Here is a 17,180-nt window from a genome sequence, read left to right on the forward strand (position 1 = left end):
CCAAGACAAATTTGGTTGTTGACAATTGTCATTCCACAATTGACCTTCGCAGCCAGGATCAGCTCCCTGATTTTCCTAAACGTTACAAGGAGACAACTAGCAGTAAGTTCCTTGTCCAGGGGAATTTCAACTCAATTTTCCATGAGAGCGTACTAAACCACCAACATGCAACCTCTCGCACCATAGTCAAACACCTTATCGATTGAGCAAACTTGAGCCAGGCACTCATCTGAACAGTAGACTCCATTACGTGTCTAACCTAAAACATCGTAATTTTCAAGCAATCTGATGAGAAAATAACCTGACCTTCTGCCAATTGAAAATAAATGTGACCCGCTCTGACAAAACCAGGAACAACTTGCATTTTTGACATTTCATGATTTGAATAAAAACCTGGACAATAAGCTTAGCTTTAAAATGGTACCATTATTATATAAATATCATCAATACTTTTCAAGATATGGATAAGTTTGTAAATGATACCTTGATATTTTTGCCAAATTGCTATTCTGAGTAATGAGCCAATTAGTTTCCTGCCTTACACAGGATTGAATAATTATCATATTTCAACAGTACTGTTATTTATTGATTAAATAAACCTCTTTTTAATAAGTACTTTCAAGCATTTGAAAGTCCACTTAGACCCACAGTCAAATACCATGAAATTAAGAATTCCAAAATGTCATTCTTTTATGGAAATGTCATCTTTAAAGGCCTATTACTCAAAAACATGTCTGGCGACTTGTTCTGGGTTTTGTTGGAGCTGGTCACAAATGGTAGAAACTAGTTATTACTTACATCCAGTCCGGCATCCTCGTCATCAGAATCTTGAAGACCCAGCGCTGCTTTCTGTAGTTTCTTCTTCTCTTTGGCCAATTCTTGTTCAGTTTCATCAAACTTGAAGCCTTTACCACTGAAGCCACTGTTACGCATCACTTGTTTACCTTCCTATATGACAAGGAAAAAAAAATGATGAAAAAAATTCAACATTTGTTTTCACTTTTTTTCATAGTTATATGGTCATGTCAAAAACTTGTATTCTGCCATTTTGGTCCAGTACAAAGTTCTTGTTGCTGGTACAATGAAACCCAGTACTATCTGCCGCACAGGGAAAGTGGAGGTATATCTATGTGCTGGTTACCCCACCAAGGTTAGATGCACATACATGTACCTCAGCGGTCATTGCAGAAGCATCCATGTAACAATCCCTGGCAGAGTTTTATCTCTACAATTCTGCAACCCAGTAAAATTTGCTGCACTGAAGTCACAGATCGATGGTGTCTGACCAGTAACAAGCATCTTTCACCAGTCCACTGATCTACCGAGTGAACAAGGAATAGTGATACATTCCAAAAGCTCTCAGGTGAGCTAATTTCTGCTTCGAGGAACAGTTAATTTTCTTCATGCACTTTAGTGTATGTTGTACAAGCCATACATAAGAAGATGATGCAGAAGATTTAAATTAAGAATTTAACAAAAGATGCTTTCTGATTTGACAGAACTTGTTGAACTTCACAATAAGAAAAGCTTGCTGCGCCTCCATAGGGTAAAAGTTCATTTTGGCTGTTTTGAGGGCATGCCCCAGGCAATCAGATAAAACCTGTTATGGCACCAAGGCAATCACATGCTAAAGAATGGGCTATTCCAGTTGAAATCCATACACCCCCTATGGAAGACATGACCTTAATCTTCCACACAGGGAGTGTAGATTTCGAATGCAGTCGTCCATTTGAATTTCACACTCCCTGTATAGAAGATTAAGGTCATGTCTTCCATAGGGGACATGGATTTCAACTGGAACAGCCTAATGTCTGAACTTACTCATTTTGTAATTGCCATGGTTATTTTTTTCTATGTGTTGGGGTGTGTATGTGGGTCAAAAGGAATAACAGGGAATTAATTAAGGTAAAGGAGTCAAACCTGTCCTTTACAGGATGGAGTGCCTACCTCTCTTTCGTTAGTGTTAGAATATTATAAATTTGGTCATTAGAAGGATTTTTTAATTTAAAATTAACCTGATTTCTAACAAGTGGCTTTGACATCTCGAAAAGATACCTAAAGCAATTCTCCACCCATGGACGGTCCATTCACCTTTGATCTGGTGCTGAAACAACTTCTATTCCAGATATGATCATTTTGAGAATTTCCAATTTGACCGTTGAAAAACTTTTGACCTTATGTCTAACGATTTTCTCCTTAAACTGGAGATGTTTCTACATACTGCTTACGATGTTTGATTAACGCATCCTGTCGACTTACCGCTTTTTGGTTATCACAGTATTCAGTCCAAAAGTCCATAATTTCCTGAGGTGGTTTAGTCCCACTCAGCTCCATTGCTTTGATGACATCCCCAGCATACCTGCCTTGCTCCTTAGTGAGGAAGGTGTATGCAAAACCCTTGTTGCCTGCCCGACCGGTGCGTCTGAAACAAAGTAAAAGAATGGGTCAAAGTTTACATGTAAATGATGCTCTATCTGTATTAAGTGACCATGTCTACTTACAACCAAGGGATACAAGAAACACAGTGGCTGCCATATTGGGCTATTCCATTTAAAATCCATACTACCCCTGTAGAAGATTTACCTAGTCTTCCACAGAGGGAGTATGAGTTTTGAATACAATAGACACTTGGGTAACTTCCATTTGAAATACTCACTCCAGTTGTGGAAAATACAGATAAAGCCATAATACAGGGGGTGTATGGGTTTCAAAATGATCAACCTGACCAATTGCATTTGAAAAACATACTCTCTCTGTGGAAGATATGTCCAACATCTTCCGCAGGGGGAGTGTGGATTTCAACTGGAATAGCCCATTTTCTCCAGCAAAAATATCACAAAGAATACAGCCCTGAACAAAGTTAATCAATTGAGCAAAAATATGCAGCCAAGAACACAACAGTAGAAAACCAAAAACACCGGCTGTAGAAAACCTAAAACACTGGCTGTAGAGAACCAAAAAAGCACCATCTGTTGCAATGGAAAAATACACATTTATAGAAGTATTTTATAAACAAAGGAGTACCTAGGAGTAAGCCTAGAGTAGTCATTTTGGCTCAATTAAATTTTAAAAAACCCACCTTAATTTCAATAAACTTACTTTGTCAACTTAATAATACTGATTTTGTGAGAGTAAGTCACAGATTTGATTTAAATCTTTTGGGAAGTGGTCTTATACCAGAACGTAAGGACCGTCGATGAATCGATAATAATCAAAAAATCGGCTATCCAATAATATCAATATCGCCAATATCACTTTCGGAAGAAAATCGATATATCGGAGTTGCCGATAATGAAAAAAAAAACCCCAAAAATCGGGCGAAGCAGTGTGTTAACTGCCGCAATTATGTCAGTACAGACGTGTTTTGAAATGTAAAACTTCTAGAATCAATAAGTGTTATTTTACCTCACCACTATTAAAAGTTTCTAATACATTTCCATATGCCTAATTCAAATTTTAGAAGCTTAGTGACTTGAATTTTCAGGTCACTAAAATTGGGAGGAAAATCGATTTATCGATTATTATCGATAATGAGTGACCGATATATCGATTTTTTAAAATCCTAACATCGACGGTCCTTACCAGAACGGTTACAATAATTTGTCTTCTTTCTTTTCTCTTGAAATCTTTCAAGCTATTTAAAAACCTGTAACATTTCTGACATTTAGGAGGATAACCAAATTACATATAGAAACTTTCAAGATTGTTTTACAAAACTGGTCAACTCACCCAACTCTATGCACATAATCTTCATAATGGTTAGGACAGTCATAATTGATAACTAAGATCAACTGTTTGACATCCAGTCCTCTTGCCGCTACCGATGTCGCTATCATAAGCTTGACTGCACCCGACTTGAAATCCTGTTAACAAATTGAGAAAGAAAAAATATGTGAGCTTTCTTGCACATAATTATACAAACTAAAAGATGTTCCATTTATAGGTTATTTTTACTATATGTGTATCACTTGTTGGCAATGAAATTGTACAAAATAATGCACTTATACTAAGAGATGTTGATGCGTTTAATGTATGAGCCCGGTGGGAGAGGGGAAAGTACATTAGATACATCAACTTCTCTATAAGAATGCATTGCTTGGCTGTATAAAGATGCTTTGAACATTCTTGTTATTGGTATACTGATGTAATGGAATCCCTATCATACTGATCTATACCACCGTGTAATGCTAGACATGGGTATGATGCCTTTATCTATATTGCTTGGCAGTGTAAGGATGCTTTGACAGCTCTTTTCAGAGCCACCAAACCTTTTTCATTAGCAGATAGGCATGGTCTGCTTGTTCTCTTTTGACAGGGACAGTCTGCAATGACTGGCTCTTTTTCAGAGCCATCAGTAGGCAAGGGGCGGCCTATATGTCTCACTCTTAGGTACTTTGTCCTGAAGAAATCAGAGCTACTCCTGACGAAAAGCTTGACAGTTCTAAACTTGTAAGACGCTAAACCCGCTAAAACTTACTAGTTGTTATGACCTCCCATCCTAAAAAGCCTATCCCACAATTAGGTTTGAACATTCTTGTTATTGACTTACTGATATGATGGAATCCCTATCATACTGATCTATACCACCATGTAATGCTAGACATGGATATGATGCCTTTAGCAGATCCTTCAGGAGTTGATCAGCCGCTTCCTGCCTCTCAACAAATACCAGGACTGAGCCTTTGTCATGGTAATGTCCAAGTAACTCTAACAGCTTGAAGAACTTATTCTCATCTTCCTCCATTAGAATCTGCAATGACAGAGAACAAGAAAATGGTAACCCCATGAGTACTACTTGCTGGCTATTATTGAAGGCTATTACGATTTATTGAGCCAATCAGCAACATGGTAAGAATGGTGGTTGGGGTAAATGAGAACTACCTGCTGATTGGTTATAAGGAGACTATAATAATTTATTGATCCAATCAGCAACATGGTAAGAATGGTGGTAGGGGTAAAGAAGATTAACCCCATGAGTACTACCTGCTGATTGGTTACAAAAAGACTATTATGATTTATTGAGCCAATCAGCAACATGGTAAGAGGGGTGGTAGGGCTGAAGATGATTAACCCCATGAGTACTACCTGCTGATTGGTTACAAAAAGATATTAGGCCATCTTAATTTAATAGTTCATCTCAAAGCCCTTCCCAAAAAACCTAATGCAGAATGCGTTTTTTTTTAGGGCTTACTTTTTTTTACTTAATTTTTTTGACAAGAATAGACCACCCTTTCGTCTCTCAAGGAGGTTTCACTGTGTCAAGATGAAGAATTTCATTGCGATTTACGATTTAGGCTATCTTGACGTCTGAAGATGCCAGACGTGAGATTTTTGTGTGGTGGATTTAGAAAAAAAAATCATCGGAAAAAACACTTAAATTTACTTAATCCAGCGGGTTTAACAGGAAAAAGCGGGCAATTTTACTCATGTGTGTGGGGGCTTTGAGACAAACTTCTACATGTAGTTAAGCGCATATCCCACAACACAAGTAACTTAAAAGACCAAATATAAATTTGACTATTGTCACACAACATATCATGGTTAAAGCTTTTGTATAGTTTTAAACCCCTTCTTTAGTGACAAGCAAGTACATGCATGTACAAGAAGCTTATGCCTTACATTATCGGAAATTAAATCCACTAAAGATAAAGCTTTTAGAGTTTGATTCCTTCTTTAGTGAAAAATGTGCTAAACATCGTAATGTGAGAATGACAATTAAACGCGCATCCGCATACAGTGAAGTTGTCAACTACCTACTATATGGTAGTAGACACTTTTGCCTCATATTATATGAAATTAAGTTCAGTTCAGAGCACATCTTACAATTTACAATAAAATTAAATATATTTTTGCCATTATAACCCTACATATAAAGCTTTTAAGCTTGGTTCCTTCTTTAGTGAAAAAAGTGGTAAACAGCGTAATGTGAGAATGACAATTAAACACGCATCCACATAAAATGAAGTTGTCAACTACCTGGTTTGCTGATAGTACAGAAACTTAAGTTTTGCCTCATTATCTGAAATTAAGTTCAGTTCAGAGCACATCTTACTGCTCATCTCATGTACCTATAAAATTAAATATAATTTTGCCATTGTTACCCTACATATAAAGCTTTTAAGCTTGGTCCCTTCTTTAATGAAAAACATCGTAATGTGAGAATGACAATTAAACATGCATCCGCATGCAATGAAGTTGTCAACTATCTGGTATATGGTATCCCGTTTTGTGAGTGTATGCAAGAAGTCATTTCGCACCCCTTAAATATGTTTTATTTTTTATACACCGATAAAACTTATATTTTTCATGAAATTTAACAAAAATTGTGTATTTATTTCAAATCAAGATTTCTCTTGTATCAAGCAAATTTATTAAAAATCTTTAATATTGTGATGTTAAAGTTACACATGTTTATACCACTTACTAGTAAAGAAGTGAATGAGGCAGCATTTGTGATGACCCTCAATCTTAACATAATAATTTGAAAAGTTAGATGTGTTTATGATTCAATAAAATTATAATAATATTTGTTTGCCAAAATAACCTTTGATAACCATTTGTGACCTTTGACCTAATTTAAGCGATTCTAATTAGGCCAGCTTAATTTAATAGTTCAACTCAAAGTCCTTCCCATGTTAAAGACCTAATGAAGAATGCGTTTTTTGTTAGGGTTTGTTTGTATTTTGACTTTTTTTTATCTGTGGGATGAGCTTGTTGACAAGAATAGACCACCTTTTCGTCTCTCAAGGAAGTTTCACTGTGGTCAAGATGAAGACATTTATTGTGATTTACGATTTAGGCTATTTTGACGTCTGATGATGCCAGACGTGAGATTTTTGTGTGGTGGATTTAGAAAAAATAAATAAACAGTCGCAAAAAAACCTTAAATTTACATAATTCAGCGGGTTTAATGCGCAAAAACTAGCGGGCGATTTTACTAATCCGCGTGCGGGACTTTGAGACAAACTATTAAGATATGGCCTTAAGATTATTGAGCCAATCATCAACATGATAAGAATGGTGGAAGAGGTAAAGAAGATTAACCCCACTATCTGCTGATTGGTTACAAGAAGGCTATTATGATTTATTGAGACAATCGGCAACATGGTAAGAATGGTGGCTGAAGAGGATTGGGCTTCAATATTGAGACACTTTGCATCTGCTTTTTTTCCCAGTAGTATATTGTGAGCCCTGAAAATAACCTCAACAGGACTGGTGTTATTCCAGAGATTCAATGTAAATTTTTTAATACTTCCAATGTCTGGGTACACGATGGTGATGATTGGTCACATAAAAGAGGTGAGGTCTGCCCACCTCCTGCACCCCGATGACCAATGGTTCAACAGTGTTGTCAAGACTGTTGATCAGCCAATCAACGTGATAGTTTATCACTTCTGTGTGTACGCCCATCGTATGCTTGGCGCATAGCACAGACCACGAAAGTATGAAAAAACTTAACTTTAAAGTAGTGTCCATGAGGGGAAAACCACATCAACTTACCACATGTTGCTCTACATCTGAGCACACCACACTGCGACCTCCGACAGTGACCTCTATAGGTTTGGTAAGAATCTTCCTGGCAAGTGCTTCCATCTGACGTGGAAAGGTAGCTGAGAATAGAACCGTCTGGCGATCTGGGCGAATATTGTCTACCACTCTCATAACCTATATGCAAATTTAAACAGAGAATTTAACAAAATCAAACACAGATTTAAAAAAATTGATTTCCTATTGAAATATTGAGGCAAGGTCTAGTAGGAGGTTTAACCCTAACCTAACTCCTGATCCTCTTATAGTCCATTTGTCTTTCTCAAGACAGTAAAGTCTGCGGGCAATACACGAAGCAGGTTTAAGGAAAAGACGTTCCTGTGGGACCCTTCCACAGGCAAAAGGGGTCTTAATCGGTGTCTTAATCAGAAAAGAAGGCCAAGGGATCAAAACCCACCAATTTTCAGGGTATCTAATTACTTTACTTGCTAAAAGTAGGCCTAGGCTTGACAAAAACCATGATTTTGTTGTTTGCGTTGAAGCAAAAGTAAAGGATCGCAGGCTAGGCCAAGACAGCAAGGCCAAGGGGGCCTTGACCGCAGTTCACTAACAGCAACTGCTGACTTGCCGATACCTTAAGGGATCTGGAATGAGCGTTTTGAGCGTTTCGACAGTATTTTTTGTGGGACATGAGAGCACATCAGACATATCGAATTGCATTCTGAATATGAAGAATGTCTTTCTGATATCACGATTCACGATATAATACAAATTTTATGACAAATTATTAAAATTTGATATTTTTCACATTTTTGATATATAACAGTCCTCGAAGTAAATTTTTATAAATCTAATGATATATTCTTAAAGTGTATGTAGCTGGGAGGAAAAGCCAACGATCAATTGAAAATTTTGACCTTTCGTATTGAAGATATGGATTTTTTCCCCCAAAAGACCTAATTTTTTCAGGTGTTTTGGGGGAAAAAAATCCATATCTTTAAAGGTCCGTAACCCGATCGACAGCATCATCCCCCCGATATTTTTTCATTGTTGATGAGGTTTTGGTATCACATAATAGATACTATTTTTCTCATTACTATCCTGAAATTTGACGCCCAAGTCGATGTATTTCCGAGAAATCATGAATCACAGCGGTTTTTACAGGTATACCAGTTTGTAAACAATGGTAAATACTTTGGATTTCTGGGAGGAATTATGAACGAAATATCAGTCACCGCAAACAGCTACTTTGGTTTCGCGTCATACACATTCTGTGAAAAAAGCGAACCACACTAACTGCTGAGGAGACGGTGCGCCGTATATAGTTATGAGAACGGCAACAGTTATCGTGGTGTTCTGAATAGCTCAATTGACTAGCGCGTTCGTTTTTTTACCCTAGAGGTACCCGGTTCAAAACCCGGTATCGGAAGGTTTTTTCCTCTCCATTTTATCCAAACTTTTTTGTATTCATTTGAAATGTACATATTGCAAGGGGAAATATATTTTGTTTCCTTTTATTCTGAAACGGTACGAAAAAAAAACATTTTCCGTTCAATACGGGCCGGGCATTGTACAGCATGTCAGCATTCGTCATTGCCTGCCCAGAATGCAATTCACGTATGGTCATTTTCACGGTAAAGGGTGTAACTTTGGATTTTTAACATTTTAATCCGTAGTGTTCTAATAAAGCCACAGAATTCCATGATTTTTGGCCACATAAGTCATCTAGTTAGCAGCTACCTTGGGTAGCATAATCAGCTTTGGGAGTTACTGCGTTCAGTTTTAGCAGGCTTAAATGTACTTAATATTGCCATTTTGAAAAACTATAAAAAACAGTAACATTTTTGTAAAACCCTGTGTTTTCTTCAGTTAGTTCATGGATAATTTTTCTTATCCTGAAAGTACAGTCATATGTTCAGTAAACACTGCCACATTAGATTTAATTGTGAACAGCCCTGTATTTTTGAGAACCGGACTTGATATTTGTTGTTTCGAGGCTTCATTTTCCGTTAACAATTGTTAACAAACTTTGTGGGTGTAGCTTTGGTTCATAATTCTTGGTTATTTCTTCACTTCTTCTTGATTCATAACAGTTGTTATCTTAACTTGAAATGGGTAACAAAAATTAGTCGATTTGCAAGCTTTTAAAATTTTTATAAAATCTTGACTTCAAAGAGCCGTTTTTCCGTTAACTTTTTGAAGCCTCCAAACAAACTGTTCAGCAAGCTTGTGCAAATATAAATAAAAGAGCTCATCCAATCTATTTATCAAAATGTAGCAAAGTAGATCCTCAAGTCACATGTTTTTAAATCGTGGAGATATATATCACCGTTTGAAAATGGGACCCAATACAAACTTTCCGTTAACAATTGAAGCCTCCGAAACAAATGAAGCCTCCGAAACAACAATAAGATTAATTATCATCTATGCATATCTAAATTAGTGTGTTTTATACTGATATCTGCATTGTAATTATTACTTGATATGTGCAGAATGTCATAAATTTAAAAAAAATTGACATTATGGTTAATGTTTGAAAAATATACTGATACCCATAAAAGCCTGTTTTGGAGGCTTCACATGCAAAAAACACCATACTTAACAAATGGGTGAAAAAATTAACATGTGATAAATCTACAATATCAGCCGCATAGAATCATCGATTCAATACACACAAGAAAATAACAGCTTAGATGATCCCAACACTGTTGTTTTCAAAAAAACTACTTCTGCAATGTTTAACAATTGTTAACATGAAGCCTTGAAACAAAAAAAAATGACTTGCTGTGATAATTTAATTTTGTCACAACTGAAATTCAATACTTAGAAGCAAAGCATGAAAATTGGTAATTGTGACATTTTTAACCTATTTTTTTATGTCAATTTGTAGTAGTTAGCCAAATATTTTACTTTTATGATCACCAGCTGTGTTGTTAACTGAAGCCTCCGAAACACAAATCGCTTGAATTGCCAATTCTAAAAAATAACTCCAATTTCTGTGAAACTTGGCTGGGAGGTTCCTTTCATCAAGTAGTATTTGTACATGAAGTTAGACATTCAAATTATTTTAGGAACCCAATTAAAACTTTAAAAATATGTTTAAGGTTTGGAAATTTCCATTGTAAATGACACTTGATGTTAAAAATTTTCAAAACTGCAATTACAAACATAGCAAAACATGGTATAAAATTTAACTTATATCTGTTGACTTACTTTGGAATGGGATTTCACATGTATTCCAGCTTTCATGTCATAATTTTCTGAGGTTATGTAAAATACATTTTTCTTAGATTTTAACCAAAATGTTATGGAAATGTCCATTTTTTTATTAGAAATCAAAAGGTTTAAGCCTTGAAACATTATTTTACTGGAATTTAAGTTGCTTCTATGCATGATTTCAGTAAACAGAAACATATTTAAGTGGTTTTAAGTTTTGACCCTAAAAATCAAAAGCTACACCCTTTACTGTGAAAATGACCGTATACCAAGGTATTGGATTGCAAATTTGGCTATTTATTCACATTTACGCTGAAAATGCTCTCGTTTTTTCACAAAGCAGCATAAAGGAGGCGATATTTGATATTATTATGTAATTTTAAAGACAATCCATATCCAAAACCAATAGGGTTACCCCCCTTTAATACGAAAGGTCAAAATTTTCAATTGTTCGTCGGCTTTTCATCCCACCTACATACACTTTAAGTATAAATCATCAGATTTATAAAATTTACTTCGAGTACTGTTAAATATCAAAAATATCAATTTTTAATCATTTGCCATAAAATGTGTATTACATTGCGAATAGAGGCCGTCAGCCTTTCGCCATCTTGTGGGTACAAATGATACGGCGTGTTCATCGCCAGACACTGCGCTGGCGGGCGCAGCTTGCCACGCAGCTGTTATCGCGCATTGACGCAGTGATTTTGCTGTTCACGCATGAGATCGAACGACCATCGCAGCGTGTACCCACAAGATGGCGGCATATGACGTCACGCTGACGGCCTCTATTTTAAAAAAAATTATTTGATATCAGAAGGACATTCTTCGTATTCAGAATGTAATTCGATATGTCTGATGTGCTCTAATGTCCCACAATAAATACTGTCCAAACGTTCATACCCCATCCCTTAAATCCACCACTAAAAGTACCCTAGCTGTGTTCCTGAAATACAGTTAGGAGTTACAGACATCAATATCAGAAATGCTTATAGTTTGATCAGCGGGAATTGTTAGGCTTTTACAACTACGTCGAGAAGCGGACCCACATAAAGAGTGAGTTGACTATCTGGTCTATATAGAAAAAGTATATATAAAACTTCAATTAATAATTTGTGATGATTCTGGCCAGATGTCACAAGACAATTCTCAAAATAAAATATATTGATATTAATCTGCTATGTTATACGGCCCGCCTATTACGAACTGATCAAATTATACAACTAATTCCTCGAAAGTACTGTTACACACCTTGTGTGGGAGTTGTTATTGTTTTTAATTTATGATTATTCAAATAAAGTTAATCTCAGTTTTACACTGACCTGTGGTTCAAATCCCATGTCAAACATCCTATCAGCTTCATCCAGCACGATATACGTGCAGCGACGTAGATTTGTTACTCGCCCTGAAATGAAAGGAGTCAAAAGAATTGTAGAAAACAGAGAGGAATACATTAGATTTGTCATCATCAACGTACATTGTCATATACATAACATTTAATTGATAAATTAAGTAATTATACATTAAGAGATCAAATTACACCATTATGATTCCTTCTGATTGATCATTGATCAAAAATTGAGGGTATTTGGGTTTTGCTCGAAATGCACTCGCAACTGCATGTGCTTGTGCATGCGACTGGACATACTTCATGGCACGACGCACTGACTACGTCGTCGGAGTCATACAATGTTTTATAGTGTGATTATCACACAGAACTGTTTTTGTTTATTTCTGTGTACCGTTAACAAGGACCCGAATATCCCAAAATTTTTCCCATAACTGACCGCACTATTGCACCTGGCGGTTGTGGTTCTATATGGTTTAATTCTGAGGGTTTTCGTCACTATGAGCCATGAATGGGACCCCCCCCCATCAAACAAGCAAAGCTCACATTATGACCCGAAATTATTGAACATGAGTTTTGTACCAAACACATCCAGAGGTCATTCTGTTAGTGTTTTGCATATTGGGGGTTAAAGAACTGTGTCCTAGAGATTGTTGTGTTTGATATCCTAGTGAGTTGTCCACAAATTCATGCATGTATGTTTATTTTCTGTTCGATGTACGGAAATGAGATACAGTGACCAAAATTTCTCAAAAAGTTGATGAAATTGTCTGAAATGAGCCGAAAGTCTACAAATTCCTATCTCTGCAATGCGTGGAAAAGTTTTGTCCAACCTCCTGCAGTAATTAATTTTAACTCCCACCACCCACCCCCAAAAAGCTGGGTTCTTTTTCATACTCAACAGTCCGATTTGATTGGCCTTTGATCATAATGATCCAATTTGATCTCACATATACACACATAATATCCGAGTTCAAACAATAGCCGAGACTGAATGTCATCTCTACATAGATGCAAGTCTGCTGGCCAAATTGCTCTAACTCAACAAAATCTACTAGAGTCACAAAAACTGAAAGTTTCAGGTAGTTCAATGTTATGAAAACACTATTTAAAACTGTAATGGGGTTCTGCTGGTGGAAATGATGAACAACAAATTGAGACATTTTTCTTGTAGCATAGGTTTCAGTCCAAACTGCAGATTCTTTTAGCATTTTTCAGTTTCAAGCATTTGAAAGTTGATAAACAAGTTTGAGCAATATTTAGTTCTGTACTTCAAGCTCACTTTCTCAGCTAAGGGAATTTTAACCCAATTTTGTTGTTTTATACTGCTCTCATTTTCACACTGAAACTATTTTATGTAACTCTGGTAGAAGCACAGAACTGGCAGAAGCATAGAATTTGGGATCCTTCATACTGATCACTAAAATCTGTCAGAAACCTTTCCCATTCGCTAATGAGAACACCACAAATCTAGCAAAAGAGATTGCATTTGATCAACCAATCACCAATCAGGTATAATTGAATGATCGAAATCGCGAATACAGTTTTATATCGGAATACTTGTGGTTTACATCAACAAAGCAAATGTGAAAGATTTGTGACAAGCAAAATCACAAATTCAACATGGAATATCATTATATGTGATGCGATCAAGCAAAATCAGTCGGAACTCGGAAATATTGATTTTGAGATATAGCCAAACAAAGGAAATATTTCCTTTTGTTTCCCCTGGTTTTGGAAACTCTGTAACTGCTCATATCTTTGGAACTGGTTGTTCAATTTCAATGGGGTTTGCTGCAAAATACAGCGTTGTAAATGCTTTTTACTATCCTATAAGAAACTGAAAATTTAATATTTCTGAGTTCCGACTGATTTTGCTTGATCGCATCACATATGATCAATTGGTTTTCTAGCAATTTTGACAATTTCTTTTGGTCATCACTTACCGTACTAAAATTACACAAAACAAAAATTAATGATTCCCTAATCTAGTCTTTTTATCAAAAACACTTCTTACACTGAACATAAAATCATTGAATCATAACATATAAACAGCTATTAATGTACATGGGTTTGATCGTAACATGATCATCAAAGTCGTACTTCAACAAAACACGTCCAAGCGAGTATACGGGTGTCTGATGACACCCATAGTAGTTGTTATACAGTATTGAAGCTAGAGATCACGAATCGGCGGCATTGCGTATTCTGCAGGTTCTCCAACAAGGTCATTGTGTGACCTTATTTCCACTTTCACCTGACCTTTCAACTTTGACCTGGCAGGGTGTAGAGCAAGAAAAAAATTAAACCGCATTTGTGTGACTTGCAAAGTCCTACACTACATACATGTGAATGTTGTTGCTTCTATTGATAGTTGTAAATATAATGTGTCATGTAATTTAGTGGTTCAATCCTCTACAATTCTCTCAAGATTCCTTAGACAGCCCAAAAATTATATAAGAATACTGAAAAACATTATCAAATGACCTGCCTCACGTTAAACATAGAGCGTGTCTTGAAGCAAAGAACAAAAATTACCTACATGGCTAATTTCCCTTAAAATATGCAACTATTGTCATACATAAAAATGTTTATCAATAATATATTAAAGTCCACTGACACTAGAGCTTTGAATGTAATTGAATACCACAATGTTCATGTTCTATTGCAATTCACCGGCATCTGGTTTACTGGTAAAATCTGTATTTGATACACCAGTTTTATTTAGCAACTTGAAACTTGATGTTGATCTAATGTATGCAGTGTATTTATTAGGTATCATGTGTGTGAATGTAAATTTCAAAAGACATCTTCTGCATGCTGGAATTTCTTTCCTGAAAATTAAACAGACTCTTCAATTAGTGATGTTGAAATAGTAATGCTCTTAATACTACAATCTTAAATATATGCGATTTGGGCTACTTACAAGAATTACAATGATTAACTCAAACTTGATGTTGCTATGACAAGACCAAATAGAGTCTCTCTTCATAATTTATCATTATTATTATATTATTTTTCTCCACAACATGTCCCTGGCAAATTTTGGTACATATATTTGAGAATAGGCTCAATAACTTGCTTGTTAATACATAACATCTCGCAACATTTGTCAATTATATTTCTAACCCAACTGGGGCTGGACTTCTTATTTTGTCCCATGTGATATTCTACACTTTCATTACAAAAGTATAGACAAAAATGTGATGTTTGACATGCTAACATAATATAATGGGTAAATCATTTTAATATCAACTTCAATGTGCTTGGGGTGCAGGGAGGGTTGTGTTTAACTGAGAAAATACATACTTTTGCAACATTTCTGAAAATGTCTTCCAATACTCAAATTTGCCTCAAAGTATCAAATAAGACAACTACACTCCTCAAAGTAATTAAAGGATCAAAACATTTCATCCACATTATCTTGACCATACTTGTACCTAATCAAAATATCTTTCTATATTATGTGGCCTTGTCCATAATCTACTAAACACTGTAAAGAGTCTCATAACTGTTTCAAGATGATTTTGTTTAAAAAAAATATTGAATGACATTTTTTGATCCTTTAATTACTTTGAGGAGTGTATATTCATCTGCATTTATAAACAGAGTTGCTTGCAAAACACATCAAAGCTGTGCCTTAACCTTTTTTGGATACTAATCAGCTGGGCTAGTAATTGTAAAATGTTTAGTAGCCACCTATAGCTGTATGTACATCTAACCAACCTAAAGGCTATTCCAATTGAAATCCATACACCCCCTATGGATGACATGACCTTAATCTTCCACACAGATAGTGTGAATTTCAAGTGGGTTCCCATTTGAAAAATACATACCATGTGTGGAAGATTAAGGTCATGTCATCCATAGGGGGTGTATGGATTTCAAATGGATTTGCCCAATATTTAACTAACAATAATTATTGTATCCGTGGTTGGAATTAGTCCAGTTTGTGAATATCAGTCATTTAAATGCATTTTGAAATCAAACACCTATTTTCTTATCCCTTATAAATATTTGATACTACTGTTTACTTCAATTAATACACCATGCAAACCTGGGATATATTGATATAACTTACCATTATTGGCTCCCAGCATGTCAATCATACGTCCTGGTGTACACACAATGATTTCAGCTCCACGCTTCAGCTCGGCTATCTGATGATAAAAATTCAAAATTTCAGTGATTGGTAAAAAGCAATGATTTTATACACAACACATGTCATCACTTGAGACTATAAGAATCGGGAGTAGGGACCAAGTTATCAATCTTGTTATCCCACTTGTCTCCTTTATTATTTGCGACGGCGAACCTGTTGAAAAAAATTATGTTAATTTTAAAAGTTATCCTTCACGATCATGGAACATGAACTACGAAGAATCCAATGGCATTAGGGAGGGCATCATGTACAATGAAGGGTATTGAAAACTGATGTCCATCCAAAGATTTATGTACATAAAATACAAAATAAAGTTATCAATAAGAAATAACAGTATGCAGCAATGGCACCATGTAGCATTTTGCATCTGAGCTCTATATATGCTGTTTGAAAGTTGTGTTGACAATACATGGGGTCCTCAAGTTGGTTTGGGTATAGGGATATGCCTCTGTGAGCATAAGCTGGAAGTGCAACCATATTTAAACCAATTCCAAGAAAATTTGACCCATTTTTATACCAAAGGCCCAGATTTTTGGCCAAATTTTACACAATTTTGTGAATCTTTACAAAATTGAAAAAGTATTTTGAAATTTGGACTCCAGTTAGGTGGAATTGGGGTTTTTTTTATCAGAAACATTTGAAAACACAATCCGTTTTTATACCAAAATTGACCTAGAAAAGGAGTTATTGATAGACAAGCCTGGAAATGAGACCCATGTTTACGGCACATCCCCTTATTGTTATTTATAGATGAGTTGACCTCAAAGTTTATCAACAAAGGCAAGGGACTGGTATATTGATATGCAAGAACGAACTGTATACAACCAATGCACTGTTCGATAACCTTATTGTGGTGTGGCGGGAGTTTTAAGGCCTCGTATCCATAGGCTGTTCCCTTGTGGCGTGTGTCCTTGTTCCGTGATCACTTTTTCCCATGTGACCTGCCACACAGACAACGAACCGTAG

The 17,180-nt window shown here is 35.9% G+C and overlaps 1 protein-coding gene across 1 annotated transcript in view; it reads right to left on the reverse strand.

Moving 5' to 3' along the window:
* Positions 1-17,180, reverse strand: part of LOC140171579 (probable ATP-dependent RNA helicase DDX46) — a 68,065-nt gene that overhangs the window by 13,852 nt on the left and 37,033 nt on the right. Inside the window, 7 exon segments of the mRNA XM_072194855.1 lie at positions 799-948; positions 2,260-2,422; positions 3,730-3,863; positions 4,550-4,750; positions 7,501-7,665; positions 12,027-12,109; positions 16,134-16,212. Of these exon segments, the coding sequence (XP_072050956.1) occupies positions 799-948; positions 2,260-2,422; positions 3,730-3,863; positions 4,550-4,750; positions 7,501-7,665; positions 12,027-12,109; positions 16,134-16,212 (975 nt within the window).

Source organism: Amphiura filiformis, chromosome 15, assembly GCF_039555335.1.
Source record: "Amphiura filiformis chromosome 15, Afil_fr2py, whole genome shotgun sequence".
NCBI lineage: Eukaryota > Metazoa > Echinodermata > Ophiuroidea > Amphilepidida > Amphiuridae > Amphiura > Amphiura filiformis.